The sequence below is a fragment of the Cucurbita pepo genome, chromosome 1, assembly GCF_057944985.1.
Source record: "Cucurbita pepo subsp. pepo isolate OVF chromosome 1, ASM5794498v1, whole genome shotgun sequence".
Lineage (NCBI taxonomy): Eukaryota > Viridiplantae > Streptophyta > Magnoliopsida > Cucurbitales > Cucurbitaceae > Cucurbita > Cucurbita pepo.
In genome coordinates, this window is record NC_141798.1 from 11,769,265 (window position 1) to 11,792,138 (window position 22,874).

The 22,874-nt window shown below is 38.6% G+C and overlaps 1 protein-coding gene across 1 annotated transcript; it reads left to right on the plus strand.

The window, feature by feature from the left end:
* Window positions 1-15,137: 15,137 nt before the first annotated feature.
* On the plus strand, window positions 15,138-15,941 carry LOC147794764 (uncharacterized). The gene has a single exon (XM_087123000.1). It carries the CDS (start codon window positions 15,138-15,140, stop codon window positions 15,939-15,941), a length of 804 nt encoding a protein of 267 aa, XP_086979126.1.
* The last annotated feature ends 6,933 nt before the right edge of the window (window positions 15,942-22,874 follow it).

The following is a 22,874-nucleotide window of genomic DNA, read 5'->3' on the forward strand; positions in this document are numbered from 1 at the left end:
CTTTTGAATAATCAGAATTCATCAAGAAAAAAGTTTGAGAGGGAAGAGTTTTTCTCGGTTTTTTTCATATTACAAGTTTTTCTCAGTTTAAATTTTAAATGGGAGACATTTCACAAGTTTTAAGAAGGAATATGGAGTTGATTCAGATGGAAAGTCGATATTTCAGCGTGCGTCAAGAACGGTAAGATTCAAAGTTCGGACCATCTTTGTTAGGGTTTGTTTTATTGTGTAATTGATAATAATTATGAAGAAAAATACCTTTATAAAAATATATTAAAACCCTACAAATTGTGAGAAAAGTTGATTTGAGTTGTGTACCAAAGTTGCGAAAAAAAAAATGGAAAAAGTTGAAATGTCAATGAAATTTTGGGTTTTTACATAGGAAGAAGTAAACATGTCACGAGAATTAGAGCACACGGCCAGCCAAGAGGAGGACACATGTCGGCAAAGGAAAGGGTCGCACAATCAGCAAAGAAGAAGCCATGTGTGGTCGCACAATTGGTCATGCACCCAACCCAAAACTCGACTCGAACCAACTGCCTTCATCCAACACGTGACCTACGACCCACTCCAAGTGCGTCGTGTGTCACGACGACAAAATTCAAAGGGAACCGCGCACCTCTAGATTCAATCGTATGCCTTGGGAGTTGAATAAACCAATCTGCTACTGCCATATATCATAAGTACAATGTGTGTTTCTTCCCCTTAGTTGCATTTGTACTCACACGTGGTTGTGCACGTGGGTAGTCTACCAACCAGGTGTGGCAGCATGTTTGATCATTTGTGAAGGTATCTAGAAAATGGTATAAAAATTCATGAGTGCAAGTATACGCTATCAAAAGTAAGAAGTAAATGATCGATTCCACGTAGAGTTACACTGAATTCTTTCCTCTAACCATTAGGTTTCACAAGTATGAGTAATAATAATAAGAGGTGGTAAAGTTGTTGTTTAATGGCTATGGAAACTTTAATGAATTATAAACTATAGTACCAAAAATGTTCCAAAGCACAACTAGTCTTTTTGTGCAATTGAATTCAGTTACAAAGATTAGATGGGGAATATAACATTTGGTTGGTGTTCTTGTTAATAGAGGTAAAGGCCTGATTTTTTTTTTTTTTTTATTATTATTAAAAACTTTACGTACATACTAGTAAGATAATAAGGTAGTGAACATATAGGCTAGTTCAAAAACACAAAATAGAGAACGGACATAAAAAGTTAACACAAATATTAGTAAGTTAAAGACGAGGTTGATCCATGACCCTCACTCCAACGTCCGTTCCTATCGACTGCCAGCTCCAAATTACCTAAAAAAATAAATGATAAACATGGAGTGAGTAATAATCCGTAAATAACCTATTTGTAGGCTCTTAATCATGACCTTAAGCTATGATACAAGTTCTGGTTAGGTTTTCAATGCAACTTATTTTAGCCTTGGAAGTTTTTTTTTTTTTTCTTTTTTTTTTTTAAATTTATTTATTTATAAGTAACCTTAGTTTTCTCCCATGAGTGCATAGGTGGTGTTGACATAATCGTGGCATCCTGCGGGCAAATCGTGATGCAGGACATCTCATTTAGGTGAGGGAAATAATAGGTCCATCATGGCATTGTGCTCATGGTACATATATCAGGGCATCCTACCTAAAGAGGAATAAGTGTCTCGTGGTACATCTCGTGATGGGAGATAATGGTTACTTTGGGCATGGATCCTAGCAACTTGTTAAGCATATTATTTGTATTAACCTAGGCGTTTTTCTTAGATTCTTGGTGATCCTAGGTTTTCTGCATAATGTCTTGGGTCGAGCTTGGAACTTAAAAGCTCTTCTTAGGAATAGCCCAACGAGATCTTGTGCACATAAAATCTTAATAGTGACTACGGGTACATGTGGGGAATCTCTCATTTCATGGATACCTCATTAGCCATCCTAGGAGGTAATGTCGTATGGATCGTGATGAACGTTTTTTTTTTTCCATGTCTTGGTTTCGCAACCTAATGTTTTCCAATGACTCCCAAACTTCACTTCCTTATACAACCTCCTGAGATAAGAATTCATGCAACATTTCATAACATTTGGAGGTTGTTTGGGGCTTGAACCGTAAGTAGTCTTCCTTAGGGGCTTATGGTCATTTTTCACCGTTACTTGGTTCTCCTACTTAACCTTATCTAATGACCACCAAATTTTATACATAATCTCAACATATCATAATATGAACAACATCAAATTTTCATAAGTAGAAGGGTTCATTTAGCGGATTATTTGAACAGTACCTAATTTCAAGCAATTTAACTGGTTCGGGGTCTTAACTCAAGGTTCTTTGGATTTTTCTTTCATATAACCTTAATTCATACTTGTTTTAGGGTTAAAATAGAAATCCAAGTAATTCCTACAAGTATTTCTTGAAAAAATTCCAAGGTGACAACTTACCTCTTGTTCGGTGTTCGGGATCCTGTTTCTTGAGCTTTCGGTACTAGTTTTCCTCCAAATTTTCTATAGTAGCTTCCTTAATGAGTCCAGTTTCTGAAATCATTAAGAATATTGTGAGAAATAGTCAGAAAGAGGTTTAATTTGATGAAAAACTAAAGGGTTCGATTTTAGGGCTGATGTGGTCGATTCAATTGAACCGGTCACGTCATCATCTTCTTCCTCCCGCAGGGGAAGAAGACGTTGCGTGGCATTGCTCCTTCATTTGAAAATGGAGTCCGCTAGCCCATTCCAAAGCATTTCTCATCTCGATTCCTTCATAAAACTTAAAGATAAACTATCAAGAAAGAGTTTGGGATAGACATCTCACCTGCTCGTGAACTACAGTGTAAGTTACAAGCGTCCAAAGTAGGGGGAAAACTCTTTTTTGTCACCAGAGTAAACCAAGGAGGTTGTGTTATTGGTTACGACAATGTAGGCACTATCAGGCCACACCTTCCTCACCAAATATCTTTCTTATACTTTACTTCAACTAAAGGGATAATTCTGTGAAGCTGTTTGGGCGTGGTTGAGGCAAATTTTGAGTTCCTTCCCTTAGTCTGCAACTCAACACAGATTGCGATTTTTCCTTCTATCGAGCAGCTCGAATTAGGCCATAATAGCCCTCGACTCCTTCATCAAACATGCACCATTTACCCCTCAAACTATTGAAATCATCGGTTTTGGGCATTAAAGGCCGTAAGCAAGAATTTGAATTTTTTCCTCAAAACTTACCCTATATCAAATTTCTTTGATTACGCTTGTTTCTAAGGTCGTCTCCCTTTGTGAACTTCTTTGAAAATGATCATCAAGTTTGCAGAATTCACTTGGGATAGGATATTTCTAATGAATATGCCTATAGCCTCAAATTGGATTTTGAAAATTCCTTGTGAGTTCCTTTAATGACGGACAGAGTTAGGCGAATAAGATAGGGGCAATTTCAAAGCTTTCTTCCTTCACCAAACATCTAAGTAATCCTCTTTAGAATGTGTTGGAACAAGTTTGAAGGAGAAAGATGGACTATAGCTTCTGAATTTGGAGTAATTCCAAGAACACTATACACAAAATCTAAACACTCTTAACACTCGATTAAGGTTTCGATTGAGCTCATATTAGTTGCCCCCACTTCATAATTTGTAGATGAATGATCTATTGCCATTGAAACGTCTAAAATAATCACAATTTTATCTTTGATTTTTCTGAATCATTCACTAGAATTATCTGCTCCGACCAGGAATTTACCGACCTTGATTTTAAATTCTAGCCGTTGGATGTGATTAATTGTGAGTGTTCTAGATCTTCTCTAATTTTGAAGGAGATTCAATGACCAAGATTTAAGTGATTTTATTCAAAATAGCATTTATGTAATTATCCATTCTTTAGGAATTTTGGTAATTCTCTATCTTTTATTTAAATATTATTTTTTTAAAAAAAACATTTTCCCAAAATTTCTCTACCCTTTCTTGACCATTTTATCTTGGAAGTTTGGTAAAAATTTGAATACATGTTCTTCCACCTCATATTCCAAGGCTTTGCGAAGTAAGTCCGCATAAATTTTTTGTTGACTTTATGTCCTTCGTATTCTAACTTTGATCTTTTAGATTGCGGCATTGGTGATTTGTATTAGTTCTGGCCCTAATAGTTGTCTTTTTCCCACTTTTTCCCACTTCTTCCCAAAAGATGGGAGATCGACATCTTCGCCCATAGAGTGCCTCTTATGGTGGCTTGGTAATTTTTGTTATAAACGAATTTCATGAGGTGCAGATACTCATCCAAACTTTCCGCGAAGTCCATTACACATGCCCTTAGCATGTCTTCCAATATTTGGTTAAGCCTTTCTGTCTGACCATTTGTTTGTGGGTGGAAGGCCGTACTATATTTTAGCTACGTGCTTAGTGCCTTTTGGAGACTTTTTCAGAAGCGAGATGTAAACCTAGCATCTCGATCTGATACTATTGACACTGGAATACCGTGTAACCATACTATTTGCTACATATAGAGTTCGACCCACTTATCCACCGTGTAGGTAGTCTTCCCTAGGATGAAATGGGTGAACTTGGTTAATCTATCAACGATGACCCATATAACGGTGAAACCCTTCTTGGTCTTGGGTAATCCTACGACAAAATCCACGGTGATGTCCTCTCACTTCCATTGGGGAACACTTAGGGGTTGTAGGGGCCTTGGTGGATGTTGTCTAGGTGCTTTGATTTGTTGTCAAGTTAAGCATCGGCTCACGTACTCTCTTATGTCCCATTTCATTCCTCGCCACCCGTAAGTTTTGGTACATCTTTGTGCTTTCAGGGTGGATGGCGAATGGTGAATCGTGAGCTTCTATAAGTAGCTCCTTTATTAGTCTCTCATCTTTAGGTACGCATAACCGCCCTCTCCACAAGAGACCCTTATCGGTAGACATGGAAAATCCTTCTTGGTGGTCAACGTCTTGTTGTTGCAAGATTTTTCTAAGGTAAGGGTCCCTTTCTTAGGTGTTGATAATACTCCTTATTGTAGGTTGGACTATTAGCTTAGAAAATCTTGCAGTTAATCCTTTGAATAAGACTTCGATGCCAGCCCCAATCATCTCCTCGTGGAGTTTCTTTTGTCTTGTGATAGGGCTAAGGAGTGAGCTGTCTTTCGGCTTAAGGCATCAGCTACGACATTGGCCTTTCCTGAGTGATATAGAATCTCTATATTATCCTTCAGGAGTTCTAACCACCTCCTTTGTTTCATGTTGAGCTCCTTTTGCATGAACAAGTACTTTAGGTTCTTGTGGTCCGTATACACTTTATCTTTTTCCCATATAAGTGGTGTCGCCACATCTTGAGGGAAAATACTATGGTTGCTAACTTTAGGTCGTGAGTGGGACAATTGCGTTCGTAGTCTTTTAGTTGGCGAGAGGCATATGCTATCACTCGTCCGTTCTGCATTAACATTCATCTCAACTCTCTCCCTGAAGCGTCACTGTAAAGGATGAAATTTCCCGAGTTGTCTAGCAGCACCAAGACTGAAGTTGACACCAACTTATCCTTGAGCTCTACGAAGCTCTTTTCGCATGCTGATGTCTAGATTAATATCTTACACTTTTTGATATTTTGATAGTTGTATAAAGGTGCTCATATTTTGGAGAAGTCTTTTATAAATCTCCTTTAATATCCAGCTAGCCTTAGGAAACTTCTGACTTCTGTGATTGTGTTAGGTCAGGGCCATTTCAGTACTGCTTCTACCTTAGTCGAGTCTACACATATTCCTTCCTTTGTTAGGACATGCCCAAGGAAGGTCTCCTCTGAGAGACAAAATTCACACTAAAAAAACTTAGCATATAACTGGTGAGTTCGTAACTTTGTCAGCACCATCCTGAGGTGGGACTCATGCTCTTCCTTGGTCTTAGAGTAGATAAGAATATCACTTATGAAAACAATTACGAATGTGTCAAGAAAGTTCTTGAATACCCGATTCATCAGGCCCATGAAGGCTGCAGGGGCCTTAGTTAATTAGAAAGATATCATCGTGAACTCGTAGTGAGCATACTTGGTTCTGAAGGCTTTCATGGGTATGTCTTCCTCTTTGAATTTTAGCTAGTGATATCTAGACCTTAAGTCTACTTTGGAAAATACTAAAGCCCCTTGGAGTTGATCGAAGAGATCATCGATCCTTGGGAGTGGGTACTTGTTCTTTATCGTTAATGCACAATCTTAAAGACCCGTCTTTCTTTTTTACGAACAATACTGGAGCTCCCCATGGTGAGACATTTGGTCTTATGAATCCTTTGTCCAATAGCTCCTATAGTTGTTCCTTGAGTTCCTTTAGTTCGGCTGGGGCCATCCTATAAGGAGCCTTGGATATTGGTCAAGTTTCTTGGTTCCAATTCAATTCCAAAGTCTACCTCTCTAACTGGGGGTAGGTCTGGAAGTTCCTTTGGAAAGACGTCCTAAAAATCCTTTACTACTGGTACGGAGGATATATCAACGTTTACCTTATTGGTTTCGGTGATGCTGGCTAGGAATGCTCATACCCCATGCTTGATTAGCTTTCTTGCTTTCATGTAGCTTGCTCTCACTTGGTTGTATCCTCCAACTGTAGGGCCTCATCAAGGGGCTCTCGTTCCCCTTCATCAGTTCGCAACCGATAATGTGAAGAAGGTACATACCTATTTGGTACTCTGATAGCTCTAGATGATCTTTCCATCATCTACTCAGGTGTCACTTGCTCTACTTCTGGTTCCTCAGCAATAGTCTCAGAAGTTTCTTGAGTATCTGCAACTCAACCTCAACTTCCACTTGCTTCACCTCTGCTCCCTCAGCAACAGTCTCAGGAGTTTCTTGAGTATCTGCTTGTCACAACCCAATTTTCGAGGCTTCAAAAATCAAATCGTGACCCGAAAGGTGAAATTGAAAACAAACAAAAATAAATAAAAATAAGAGTAAAAGATAAAGATAAAAATATCATTGTATTAAAACAAAGGAGAGAGAAGTTTTGTTTCGAATTATTACAAAAGGAATTACAAATATGAAATGAAATACAAAAGACTCCAAAAGACCGACAAGGGACTGATGCTCCGGAACGACACCCCTCTGTGACCGCATAGCTCTCGAACGCTCCTCCACCTCGACCGATACCTGAAAAAAAAAAGAGTAGAAAGGTATGAGTATAAAAATTATACTCAGTAAGCCACCTACTTGTAGGCTCTCATCGCATCCTAAGCTTAACAGATTCTCACAGGCTTCTCTTTGGCTCTAGGACGTCTGGTTCTAGTTTTAGCTCTTTGGGGCTTGACCCTTAGAACTTGCCCCTTGGAGCTTCTTTGGTTCTTCGTCCTTTCATTTAAACCTTAAGAGTTCACTTATCCCTACATGTATATGACTGGTGCCCTACGAGTAGCTACCTCGGCATGGCTCTGAGACCACATGATATCTTACCTAGGAAGTGAGTTGCAATCCCCTAGGTCCATGTTCGTCCCCCTGGTTGGGGAGAGCTACCCCCTTAACCCATCCAGCTAAATGGTCTATAGGATGTGGGCACACATTTCCCATGCTAAAACTGCTAAGAGCAGTTGGGTTCTGATCAAGAACCCCCTGGTCCCCCACGAAGCTATGACACCAATCACACACATGCAGCCTAAGGGTACTCTAGAGATGGTTCGTATGTCGTGGTGGTCTGTTAGACTACTAAGGGAAAGGTTAGGTCTATACCTTAGTGACTTATCACTCTAACCACAAATCTCTAGACTTTATCATACCTATGGGTCATGGAAATTAACTGAGTGTGCACACAACTATCATCCAGCATCATCATACAAAATTCATGCAAAATAAACATATATGCTCAACGCGGCGATAACATCCATCAACTCCTGGAGCGCAAAGTTCACAAGTTTCCATCCTCCTTTCAGCATGAATTAAACATATACATATAAAGCGGAAGCTTCAAATATAATTGCAACACTCAGATAATTCTCATAATACTTCACGTAATACATCCATACTCTTATCAATAAAATTACCTACATTCAATCATGGGAAGCTACCACCTAAAGTAATTAAACTAGCATGCATGCATAACCAAGCGACTCCGACAAGCATTTTTTTCTAAAGTTCCGTGTGGTGACTTACATGATTAACGCATGTTCTTCATTTAGCATTTCTACACCAATAGCAGGTCCACAAATACTGATCTTTCCCATATAGGTCCTATTTCATATAAAAATAGGGTTAGAGTTGGAATCGGGAGAAAAATCAAGCAAAACAGAAGTCGAGCGGGCTGAAACAGCACCTCAAGCGCATGCACGCGCGTACAGACGCGCCTGAGGGAAGGAAGACGCACACTAAGGTATCGCCACGTGGCGCACGCTGAACGGTCAGACGAGGTCGAGGTTGTTGGTTTGAAATCGGGAGAACGCGCTGGAAATCTAAATTCTTTTACGCTGACGCATGGCAATGAGAAGCTGGGTCGGTGGTCCGGGTTGCATGCGAGTCATCGGGTTGCGAACTCGGGTAGCGAGCCGCCAGCCTTCGGATCCTGCCTGATGTGTAGTATTTCTTTGATTTTCTTCGCCAATGGATGCTTGACACATGACCCTTCTTCTCCGGCGATGCGCGGCCCCCTCCTCCACCTGACACGTGTCCGAGTCATCGTCTTCCTTCTGTGATTTCCAGAATATGATTACTTTTTCCATTTTCTTTGTAGTTTCATATTTCTTTCTACGTAAATCGGATTAACACGGTTCCTTCATGATATTTGTAGATTGCATATCCATGAATGTATTTTTATTGTAATTTATTTCTAACCATAGAGATAATTATCTTAATCCAAAGATGGCAAGAAACATCAATATCTACCTCCTTTGACGAATGTCGGAACTCCTACTTCCAATCCGAATCAACTACAACTTCCTTCACAGGATTTGAGCGTAATCCTCCCTAGATTAACATACTCAAATTTTAGATTCTAACTCTTACTATATCTCACAGATCGGAAGAAAATCCGAGAATCTAGATTCAAGAACTTTACCTTAAGAGTCAAGAATGTTCTCCTCTAAGTTATGTGAAGATTTCATGAAGAAGGCTCGGCCGGAACCAGACTTCTCGTGGCCAGAGCGGCGGTTACCTCCCTTTCTCTCTCTCTCTCTCTAGAACTTTCTTCCTCTCTCTTTCCTTTTCTATTCTTTTTTTTTTTTTTTTTTTTCTCTTTTTCTCCTTTTACTTTTAATCATATGTCACTAACCTCAATTTCAGATGTTTAATGAGAAGGGAGGGTATAATTACCAAATTAACTTCCGGGGTTGACTTTGACCATATTTCTAATTTTCTATCATTTTTCTTTTATATTTTTTCTAAGTTCCTCTATTATTTCCAAGCATATTTCTCTACTGTCTCATCTCCAAATTTGGTCTCTAAGACCCTCAATAAAATCTTAGAAGTTTGACATAAAAGGAAAATTAGATTTTAAACTTTACATCGGGGCTCAGGTCTTACACTGCTACACCATCACTATGTGAAATCTTTTAGCAACTCAACCTCAATTCCCACTTGCTTCACCTCTAGTTCCTCAGCAACAGTCTCAGGAGTTTCTTGAGTATCTGCTACAACATCACTAGGTGAATCTTTCAGCAACTCAACCTCAACTCCCACTTGCTTCGTTGTCCCGGTACATTTCTTTAATTCTCTAGCAGTCTTGGTGAAACTAACTCGTTTCTATTTGCTCATAACGTAGTTCTCACAAGGACTCATATCAACAAATTTAAAACCTTACAAAACTTCTTCTGCAGCCAGCATCTTCATTCCTTTAACGCTCATATATCCAAGTCTATTATACCATAAACTTGAATTTGAAGCACTCTCAGCAACAACAGCCATATTCATACACCCTGCAGTCAGCATCTTCATTCCTTTAACGCTCATATATCCAAGTCTATTATACCATAGACTTGAATTTGAAGCACTCTCAGCAACAGCAGCCAGTTTCATACACCTTGCAGCCAGCATCTTCATTCCTTTAACGCTCATATATCCAAGTCTATTATACATAGACTTGAATTTGAAGCACTCTCAGCAACAGAAGCCATATTCATACACCCTGCAGTGGTGTACAAGGTTCCAGATTTTGTGTCACATGCTACCACCATAGCACCCTTCACAATCTTCCACGAACTCTTCCCAAACTTTGTTGCATAACCTATGGTATCCAACTAACCAATAAAGATCAGGTTCTTTGTAAGACTAGGAATGTATCTGACATCCTTTAATGTCCATTAATTTCCTGTCAAAGTTTTTACGCAAACATCCACTTTTTCTTCAATCTTCTAATCTTTGTTGTCGGTAATATACACCTTCTCGAAATTTCCAGACTTGAAATTTCTAACAAACTCTTTATTTGGAGACAAATGAAAAGATGCACCTGAATCCAAAATTCAAGATACAATTGGACTGTCCACGCTGAGGATTAGAGAATCCCCAATGTCTTCTGCTGCATAGAATCATCATCTTCTGAGTTGTGATTCTGCTTCCTCTTTGGTTTTGTACAATCTCCCCGAAAATGACCTTTTTCTCCACAACTCCAACACTTTACATTTGATTTGTTTGGAGATTTTCCTTGGTTCTTTAATTCTGATCGCCCATCATTTGTGCCCTTTGATTTACTTTTTCCCCTTCGATCAACACTGAGGGCATTGCTTGATGAATCTCCGATTTCCAGTTTGCGAATACTTTCACTAAGAACTACATCTCGAATTTCATCGAACTTCAGTTTATCAGATCCTCGTGAACTGCTGATTGCAGCAACAACAGTATCCCACGACTCAAGTAAAGATGACACCAACATCAATGCCTTAATTTCATCCTCGAAATTAATTTCCACTAAACTTAGTTGACTTACAATCATATTGAATTCATTTATATGATCAGCAACAGATCTACCTTCAGAAATTTGTAGATTAAACAGCCTATGCATCAAATACATCTTGTTCATAGCTGACGGTTTCTCATACATATTCGACAACGCCTTCAACAGATCTGACGTTGTCTTCTCCTTGATGATATTGAATGCCACGTTTCTGGACAGTGTCAATCGGATCAACCCTAAAGTCTAACGATCCTTGAGCTTCCACTACTCTGTGGTCATAGTATCTGGCTCCACCCCCAACAGGGGTTCATGAAGACCTTTCTGGTACAAACAGTCTTCAATCTGCATATTCCAACAACTAAAATCATATCAATCAAACTTTTCAATTCCAATCTTTGAACTTTCCATCTTCACTGATCATGGTGAATTTTGGCTCGCTCTGATACCAGTTGTTAGGATCGCTCAACAATGCACACACTTGATCAAGATGAATACAAAGAATAGGAGAGAGAAAATTCAAGGAGGAATATGGCTCAAGGTTTTATTGATGACTTCAAATATATGCAACAAGAGAGAATAAAGAGAATGAAAAAAAAATACATTTTGTAAGCACGGACTCATGGGAATATATATGGTTTTAATTTACTAAATATAACTTTCAAAGATTTAAACCTCCAAAAAATAATCTACCCAATATATCTCTATCAAATCTTTACCAAATATCTACCATATATATCTCTATCATATCTTTACCAAATATTTTCCAAATATATCTCTACCATATATAGGCATCATGCTCCATATCCCAACAATTACATCATCATATAACATCATCTCATCATCATATAACGTCATCACATCATCATATATATCATCACTTCATCATATAACATAAAGCATAAATGACATGTGGAAGGTGTTGGGTTTTATGTCCTAAAACTCATAGTTTGTAACCAAAAACATATTCTATTTTCAATAAAGTTATTGTTGTTGTTTATTCAGTAAAGATTGTTATTGAATAAAGTGAACTTTACGATCATTAATCTAAATCCTATAAACTAAGAACACTCTGGCTATAGTATGATTACTTGAACTATATGTAGAGACATAAGAGTGGATCAAGTTCAAGTATATATAGTCAAAATGATCTATGGTATAAGGATAAGGCTGAGTACCTTATTCTGGGGACACTATGAATGCGGCTCACTTTTGTATATGATATAAACAATGTGATCACTAAATTGTACATGTGGAGACATGTGAGTGGGGGCGTCCTATGCAATGAGTATTGCATAAGATCGGACCATGAAGAAAACCACTCTCACTTTATAATGTCGTTTACTGTTGAGACTGATTTTCTTTTCATTCGATAACCTAGGTAACTCGGTTTTAATCCTGAGCTAACCATGAACTCCTGTTTATACGGAATTATCCTTAGATTTGCATGGGTGAGAGTGGCTCTAGTTCGCCGACTCAATAGGCCTCCCATTTCAGGGGTAAGACTAGGTGAATGGCTGGGGACGTGGGGTGCAAGATGAAATTCACTCCTACCCACTTTTAGGGATAGAAGAGAGGTAGTTGCTATTAAGGATAGTTGACCGTTCATTATAAGGCAAATATCTAGATATTTGCCTTACATTACGGGTTACCATATTTGCCATTTTATTAAAGGCAAATATATTGTATTCATTTATTATTCTTTCCTTTTATCGCTATTTCCATATTATTTGTAATTTACCATATTTCTGTATTCTGTAAATGATTATAAATAAGAGAACTCTCACCACCATTTAGGTGTGGTGGATTCAGCAAACATTCACAGTTGCCTTAAGCACTGACTCCAAGTCTTGAACAAGGGGCCCCACCCTCTCATTAGCCTGAGAGGGATTCGGTTTACTGGTTGGACCACAAACCAATTGTTCATTAGAGGATCAGTGAGACATAAGGAACAAGAAGTAACTTTAGGGGTAAAACGGTAAATTGACTTAGCTCTAGTTACGAACAACCTGTGAAAGATCGACTTACTAATCATGGTTATATCAAATGGACAGAAATATATATATCTATAGTGAGGGGAGTGCAACTACTAGGCTATAGTGAAGTGTCCTAGTAGTTAACGAATGTTGGTTAACAAGGTTAGTGAGTTTAACCGGTTAATCTTGGATCGTTGGAGCCCATGATCTATAGGTCCATTAGGTCCCTCTACTAGCTCATATCGGACTAAACCATAGAACAGTGTGACGAGTGAGTTTGAAGTGTTCGAATTCAAATTAGAGAATATGCGCTACATATATACGATATATTTAACCGCATTTTTGTTTTATTTACGAATTAAACAAAAAGAGATAATCTGAGATATTTAAATAAGATTTAAATATCTTAATCAATGATGTGTTGGAATTGATTGGGATTGGCATTTGAATTAATATTAAATATTAATTAAATAGTTTAATTAATCATTTAATGTTACTTTAATTTAAAATTCATTATTCAAATTAATTGTTGAATTAAAATGAAGAAAGTCAAAATGTGGACTTCATTTAATGGAAAATTCCATGTTAGTAGAATTTTGAGGTGTCAAAATTTGGTTTAACCAAACTTGCATGCTTAAAAAGTACTCCACACATGTCCTGGGAGTACGACCCAAAATGCAGTATTACCCCAACTCTGGAGGACGACCCAAAATACATTTATTATCCATACTCTGGAGAGTACGACCCAAAATGCAGTATTACCCACCTGCCCAAATGCACTATTACCCACCCCAGGTACCACACAGTACCCACACAGTTTTCCATACTATGAAGTATTACGCCTCTTAATTTATAGTAAAAGATTTTTTGGATGAGATGCTTTTAAGTAATACTTCATAGTATGGAAAACTGTGTGGGTACTGTGTGGTACCTGGGGTGGGTAATAGTGCATTTGGGCAGGTGGGTAATACTGCATTTTGGGTCGTACTCTCCAGAGTATGGATAATAAATGTATTTTGGGTCGTCCTCCAGAGTTGGGGTAATACTGCATTTTGGGTCGTACTCCCAGGACATGTGTGGAGTACTTTTTTGACAAATAAACCCCACAAGTTTGAGTGGAATTTTGAGTGTCAAAATTTGGTTAACTCAAACATGCATGCTTGCCGCATAATCCCAAACATTTGAGTGGAATTGTAAGTGTCAAAATTTGGTGATCTCAAATTTGCATGAACATGCAAACATGACTCTTTAAATAGAGTGATCATGATACATGGAAGGTCTTCTTCTTCTTGGTGAAAAAACCTTGAGAAAAACCTCTCACAAACACTCTCTTCACATATACAAAATCCCTCCCAAGTTTAGTCACTCACCGGATTCCACAATCCCGTTCTAAGGCCGGAGAATAGTGGAGAAGACACTAGTGGTGGTTCGAAACCGGTTCGTGAGGAAAAAGGAGTTTGAACTACAAATGGTTAGTATCTAAACTCATTAAGTTTTAATACTTATGAACATGCTAGTTATTTACTATAATTGATGTTCTAAAAGTGCCTAAGATCCAAATTGCTTCCGCATGTATTATATTAACACCATCAGAAGGGCCACTAGGCAATTGTCGTCATACATAAGACAAGTCTTTCGACTGAACCGATAGTAAGGCCACTTGGTTGGCCTTAGCCAAAGTTTCTATCTAATTCCGAACAGACTTGGCTTCGTCCCTCGAATTCTTTTTTACTTATACTGAGGTGCTTCACTTATGATGGCCTCTTCTAAAAGACAATCCTTCCTTCGTCAATGAGAACTCAATTTCTATAGGGTTGCTTTACCATTGATAAGATGTGAGGAAAAAATAGAACGGTAAGGGAGTTGAGAGAGTGAGGGTTTTTATTTTATTTTCTTTCTTTCTTTCTTTTATTTTGGCTATTACATTTATACCATGTGAGCTAGGAAATTGTTAAGGAAAGTTGACCGTTTATTATAAGGCAAATATCTAGATATTTGCCTTACATTACGGGTTACCATATTTGCCCTCTTATTAAAGGCAAATATATTGCATTCATTTATTATTCTTTCCTTTTATTACTATTTCCATATTATTTGTAATTTACCATATTTCTGTATACTGTAAATGATTATAAATAAGAGAACTCTCACCCCCATTTAGGTGTGGTGGATTAATCAAACATTCACATGGTATCAGAGCCCTTTCGGTTTAACAACCCTGATCCTTTCTTCTCTATGGCTTCCGAATCTTCTTATCATCTTCTTCCTTTCAATACTCTAATCCATATGATCACCATCAAACTTTCTTCCTCCAATTATCTTCTTTGGAAAAGCCAACTTCTCCCTCTTCTTGAGAGTCAAGACATGCTGGGCTATGTCGATGGAACTATGGTTCCACCACCTCGCTTTGAACCAGAAACCTCTTCAACACTCAACCCCAAATATTTGGCATGGAGAGCAGCCGATCAACGACTTCTCTGTCTCCTGCTCTCCTCTCTCACTGAGGAAGTCATGGCTGTTGTCGTTGGTCTCTCTACTGCACGTGATGTTTGGCTTGCGTTGGAAACTACGTTCAGCCATCAGTCGAAAGCTCGTGAACTGAGACTCAAGGATGACTTGCAGTTGATGAAACGTGGCACCAAACCTGTTGCTGAGTATGCCCGTGCCTTCAAAAAAATTTGTGACCAACTTCATGTCATTGGCAGACCAGTCGAGGACATTGATAAAGTGCACTGGTTCCTTCGTGGACTCGGCACCGAATTTTTAGCTTTTTCTACTGCTCAGATGGCTCTCACCTCTATCCCCTGTTTTGCAGATTTAGTCTCTAAAGCTGAAAGTTTTGAGTTGTTTCAGCTCTCCCTTGAGTCTTCTAACTCCACTCCTACAGCATTCACAGTCACTAATCGTGGTCGCACCCATGGAAGCCACCCTGCTTCCTTTACCAACCAGCGAGGTCGTTCTTATTCTCACAAAAACAACTCTTCTAATCGAGGACGAACCCACTCAAGTCAAGGTCGTCGACCACCTCACTGCCAAATATGCCGCAAAGTGGGCCATTATGCTGACCGCTGCAACCAACGGTATGTTCGACCTGATTCTTCTCATGCTCACCTTGCTGAAGCCTTTAACACGTCATGTTCTATTGCTGGACCCGATGCTGCTGATTGATTTCTGGAAACTGGAGCTTCGGCCCATATGACTGCCGACCCATCTATTTTGGATCAGTCTAAAAATTACACGGGTAAGGATTCTGTGATTGTAGGAAACGGTGCATCCCTACCCATTACCCACACTGGTACTCTTTCTCCTGTTCCAAATATTCACTTGTTAGATGTCTTGGTTGTCCCTCACCTCACTAAAAATCTTCTTTCCATAAGTAAATTAACGTATGATTTTCCTCTCTCCGTTACATTTACTAATAATCTTATTACTATCCAGAATCGTCAAACAGGAAGGGTGGTTGCAACCGGTAAAAGAGATGGAGGGCTATATGTGCTGGAGCGCGGCAACTCTGCTTTTATTTCAGCCCTTAGAAACAAATCTTTACATGCTTCATATGATTTATGGCATGCTCGTCTAGGTCATGTGAATCATTCTGTTATTTCTTTTTTAAATAGAAAAGGTCATCTTTCTCTTATGTCTTTATTGCCTTCTCCATCATTATGTAATACTTGTCAGCTTGCGAAAAGTCATCGATTGCCTTATTCCCGCAATGAACGTAGGTCGTCTCATGTGTTAGATCTTATTCATTGTGATCTTTGGGGTCCTTCTCCCGTCAAATCAAATTCGAGTTTCCTTTATTATGTTATTTTTATTGATGATTATTCTCGATTCACTTGGTTTTACCCTTTAAAATTTAAATCTGATTTTTTTTCATATTTTTCTTCAATTTCAAAAATTTGTGGAAAATCAATATTCTTCTCGTATCAAGGTATTTCAAAGTGATGGTGGTACCGAATTTACTAGTACTTGTTTCAAAACTCATTTACGTAATTCTGGCATCCACCATCAACTCTCTTGTCCATATACACCTGCTCAAAATGGTCGTGCTGAGAGAAAACATCGTCATGTGACTGAGACTGGCTTGGCCCTTCTCTTTCACTCTCATCTTTCTTCTCGTTTTTGGGTTGACGCCTTCAGCACTGCAGCTTATATTATCAACCGGTTGCCTACTCCACTTCTTGGAGGTAAGTCACCCTTTGAACTCCTTTATGGCTACACTCCACATTGTGACAATTTTCATCCCTTTGGTTGTCGTGTTTATCGTTATTTGTGTGATTATATGCCTAACAAGCTTTCTTCCTGCAGCATTCCTTGTATTTTTTTGGGTTATAGTTCTGCTCATAAAGGGTTCCGCTGTCTTGATCCCGCCACCACTAAGCTATATATCAACTGTCATGCTCAATTTGATGAAACTCACTTTCCTGCTATCCCTAGCTCCCAGACCCAACCTCTTTTCTCTATTCCTATTTCAAATTTCTTAGAACCACATTTTCATCATATTGATTCATCCCCCCCTACCACTTCATCACCGCAAACTCCTCGATCCAGTTCATCCCCGTGTGATATTTGTTCTGACCTTGTAGATGAGTCTGTGCAGGTTGATACTTCTCTTGCAGGTTCCACTTTGCCACCCTCGACTTCTAATTCGACCTCTATTGAACCTCCTGTTGATTTCTCTTCTTTGGGCACTCATCCTATGATCACACGAGCCAAAGCTGGTATATTCATGACTCGTCATCCAGCAAATCTTGGTATTTTGGGCTCATCTGGACTTCTTTCTGCTCTTCTTGCATCCACTGAGCCAAAAGGATTCAAATCTGCGGCTAAGAATCCTGCTTGGGTGGCTGCCATGGATGAAGAAATTCGAGCATTACAACAAAATGATACATGGACTTTGGTTCCTCGCCCTGCCAACACCAACATCGTGGGCTCTAAATGGGTGTTTCATATTAAATATTTGCCTGATGGATCCGTCGAGCGTTTCAAGGCTCGTCTTGTTGCCAAAGGTTATACTCAGGTTCCTGGTCTTGACTACACTAACACTTTCAGTCCGGTTGTCAAAGCTACCACTGTCCGTGTTGTGCTTTCTATTGCAGTCACAAATAAATGGCCTCTTCGACAACTTGATGTCAAGAATGCTTTTCTCAATGGAACTCTTATTGAACGTGTTCATATGGAACAACCTCCTGGGTATATTGATCCTCGATTTTCCACTCATGTTTGTCTATTAAAGAAAGCCCTCTATGGTTTAAAGCAAGCTTCTCGTGCTTGGTTTCAGCGTTTTAGCTCATTTCTTCTCACACTTGGGTTTTCTTGCAGTCGCGCTGACACGTCCCTTTTTGTCTTTCATCAGCAATCTAACATTATCTATTTGCTTCTTTATGTTGATGACATTATTGTTACCGGCAACAACTCATCTCTTATTGACAGCTTTACTCGCAAGCTTCATTCTGAGTTTGCTACCAAAGATTTGGGTTCTCTCAGTTACTTTCTTGGTCTTGAAGCTTCACCCACTCCTGATGGTCTCTTTATTAGTCAGTTAAAATATGCTCGAGATATTCTTACTCGTGCTCAGTTGCTCGATAGCAAACCAGTTCACACTTTCATGGTTGTTTCTCAACACCTGACTGCTGATGGTTCTCCTTTTTCTGATCCTACTCTCTACAGATCTCTTGTTGGCGCCCTTCAGTACTTGACTATTACGCGTCCAGATATTGCCTATGCTGTCAATTCTGTCAGTCAATTCTTGCATGCCCCTACTGCAGATCACTTTCTTGCTGTCAAACGTATTCTTCGCTATGTCAAAGGAACACTCCACTTTGGTCTTACCTTTCGTCCATCCACTGTTCCTAGTACGCTAGTCGCTTATTCGGATGCTGACTGGGCTGGTTGTCCCGATACTCGTCGTTCTACATCCGGCTATTCTATTTATCTTGGTAACAATCTGGTTTCTTGGAGTGCCAAAAAGCAACCTACTGTCTCACGCTCCAGCTGTGAATCTGAGTATCGTGCTCTTGCCACAATCGCTGCTGAACTTCTTTGGGTTACGCATCTTTTGCATGACCTCAAGGTCACTATTTCACAGCAGCCCTTACTCTTATGTGACAACAAAAGTGCTATTTTTTTAAGCTCTAATCCCGTTTCTCACAAGCGGGCCAAACATGTTGAACTAGATTATCATTTCCTTCGAGAACTTGTTATCGCTGGCAAACTTCACAGACAATATGTACCCTCTCATCTCCAAGTTGCTGGCATCTTCACAAAGAGTATTTCTCGACCTCTCTTTGTATTTTTCAGATCCAAGCTTCACGTTCGTTCAAATCCGACGCTCAGCTTGCGGGGGGTGTTAAGGATAGTTGACCGTTCATTATAAGGCAAATATCTAGATATTTGCCTTACATTACGGGTTACAATATTTGCCCTCTTATTAAAGGCAAATATATTGCATTCATTTATTATTCTTTCCTTTTATTACTATTTCCATATTATTTGTAATTTACCATATTTCTGTATCCTGTAAATGATTATAAATAAGAGAACTCTCACCCCATTTAGGTGTGGTGGATTAATCAAACATTCACAGAAATGAACTGAAAAAGAAACTTAAAAGAAAATGATGTTATAGACTAAAAGTCAAAAAGAAATGACTTCAACAACATATAAGGTGGGTAAGAAGAATTGACCACCAGTATATTCTCTAAACACTAAAATAAATTTTGAGACATTTTAGCCCTCTAAGATGTAGACATGATTTTGGTGAACAATGATATACTTTGTGTTAACATAACAAGAATAGTAAAGACTTAACTAATATGAAAACAAGTAAATGGGGTTGGAACGAGCATGCAGCCATGGGTAAAAACTTTGGCAAACGTGATTGAGACGTCCAACAAGTGACCATAAACAACACATCTTTAACCGGCTTGACCATGACACATGAAAACTATGTGATTTCTCCCCTAATCTTGATTTTGCATTCCCCAATGTGTGATTTTGTTGTTTTCAAAAAAGCATGCTTTTATGAAACCGATTTTTTTATTAATTAATGTATTTATATAAGGACCCTACTTTCCTTTTTTAAGTAAGGGATCGAAATTACATTTATGTCATGACATTTTAATTTTTTAAAATTTCTAAAGTTGGCAAAAAAAATCGTCTCAAAAAATATTTTATTTATGGTTCATAAACTATAAATCATTCCTATTAAAAAAATTATATTAAAAACATAGAGAGTTTTTGACGGCTCCTCAAAATGGAATTTTAATAACCGCAAGTTATAAAAAATTAAAAAAAAAAAAATGCAGGGTAGTGGTTGGAAAACACGAGAAGACCGGAGAAATTCTGGCATCCTCAACCAAGACTACACTCCCTCACTCCACACACCACTCCCACTTACTCTTTAACCACAGACGCCTGCAAGGAAAGCGTCAGAGAAAGGAAAAAGGTAGAGAAACATAAGTTAGAGAGAGAAAAACCAAAGTTTTCCGGCCAGACCCAAAACGACCAAACTCGACGTAAGCCATGAAAGGGATCCTCAATCACTATATGTTCATCTAAGGTACATTTTAGAGGAAGAAAAAGGACGAGAAGAGGTGTTGAAAATTATGAACAGAGGAGAGAGAAATGGATTCGAAAAAACGCAGAAGTCGGGCGAAGAAGAAAGGATCCATCGGATTCGGGTAGGGTACGATCCACAACCAATAGTCTGTAGCCCTCAGCCCATTTAGTGCGGCCCAATAACCAACCCAGCTCACGTCTGCAGCAATGTGACCCCCTCGCTTGCAGCTCACGAACCGAGGCCCAATCGTCCCAGATCGCAACAACGTGACCCACTCGCCCGCGTCAGTGCCCCGAACCTAGGCCTCAACCCGCGCCTCAACCCGGGAGTTAAGCTGTGACGTGCCTCACTCCCACTGCACCATGTGTCGACCTGCAGCAAAAGAATCCCTTAGCTTCACGGTTAGGCTCGGCTCTGTGCAGTCCTTCGGCTCAAAAACGGCTTAGACGGCTCGTTTAGCAATTTAGACACAGACTCCTACATTTTTTACCTTATGGAGCTGATTTGAGGCCTAACCGTGGAGGGTGCCTAACCGTAAAGGAGGGTCCGGTCAACGATGCAACAGTAAACTACGCAACCGGAAGGTTAAGGGGTGAGGGATACTTTTAGTTTGTATTTAGCATTTATTGGTATTCTGGAATAGTGCTGTATCTTTGAGTGTGCGTGTTTATACATGGATTTAGTTATCGTTTTATGTGTTTTGGCATAAAGAGTAGGAAATGTGATATACGTTCAGTGAGTGTGTTTCTAGAGGTCTTCGTTTTAGTATGTTCATAAAGTAGTTTGTGTAAGTGTGTACATGTAGGGTTAGAGGTGGTTCTGATTAATGTTCCAGTTGGTGTTTAGAGAGGTGTATATTTTCCGTAATGTGTATGTTTGAGTTTTTTTGTGTGAAAGGCGGTCTGAGAATAGGTTGTTTCCCTAAAGGGGAACATTTTATTAAGGTGATAGAGGTCATTATAATATCTTATTTCACAATTTTAAGTTATTAATTTTGAATTTTGAAATACTAACTAAAGGAGCACGATCACTTAATAGGGAATGAACCCCAACGATATTTGCAGCAACTTTCGAGGAACGGGAGCTAACGAATATTAATTTAGGAAGAACACCGGCTAAGGCCAACCAAATAAGTGGTCTTACTTTAGAATAGCTGGATACTTGTTTGTTGTATGACGACACGGGCCTAGTGGCACCGACACGTGTCTTTTATGCCTTATAATTATGACGTATGGCATATTACCTATAATGTATGTTGACTTGTATGAGTTTCATGAAGATGTATGATGACGTTGATGATGTCTTATGATAACTATGACGTATTTCGATAGTGTTGTGATAATGATGTTATGATGACGATGCATGTTGTTATTTCCTTAATATGATGTCATGTTCGATATTAAGTCGAGATGCATATTGTGAATGTGTTAAGAATGAGAAATAGAAATAGAATTGGAATAGAAGGTGTGTTATCAGTGATATTCATATCCTTTAAATAGGATACAAGCTAGCAACTAATACCTACCAATAAGAAAAATATAAACTAATTAAATATTGGGAATAAAATAAAATATACTATAAATCAAATCATAAATGAAAGAATATTAAGATACAATATCTAAGATATATTTCATAAATAATATATTATCCAAATATTACATCTCAACACTCTCCCTCAAGTTGGACACGGGACAGTCACATCCAAGTTGTCTCTATATTTAAGATATATTCCATAAATAATATATTCTCCAAATATTATATCTCAACGCTCTCCCTCAAGTTGGACAGTCACATCCAACTTGTCTTTACGAGTTTAGGTCAATAACACCCAAGTTGTCTTTGAGAAGAGAGTGTAGGTCAATAACACTTTTGTCTTTCCAATAGTGAAAATAGAGAGTGTAGGTCAATAACACTCAACTTGTCTTTGAGAAGAGAGTGTAGGTCAATAACACTTTTGTCTTCCCAGTAGTGAAAAATATCCGTCAAGTTAACTCTAAACAAGTATATGCTGATGATCTAGACACATTGGTTTGTTTTTTAGACTCTAAACAAGATCGCCTTTAATTGGTTTGCATTTTTAGACTTCTAAAGAAATTATTGAATTTCCCAAAAAGATGCAGACCTTAGAAATAGACTGCGTTTAATGTATCTCAGAACTTGAAGAGTTGCTTCTTGATTTATGCATAAATGATTTACTCTAGGATTGGTAATTTGTTTCATTTAATTTGATTGGAACAAGTGAATATCCGGACTGATCAGAGTGATGAATGTAATAAAGATGTGTTAAATAAACATCTAAAGTTTTAAAGTTGGATAATGACACCAAGATCGGTGCTCTAGATCACCTGAGAGGTTGTGAAATAAAATACGAACATCTTGAATATGCCACATTTGAGCTTGGTGAGAAATTTGAATACTTATAACGTATTCTTGATATTGGATGATCGAGAACAGTTTGCCAACCACAGTTCTCGGTCTAGTAGAATGATTGAGATTCGGAAGCAATGACGATGGTTTGGAAGCTGTTGAAAGAAGGATGG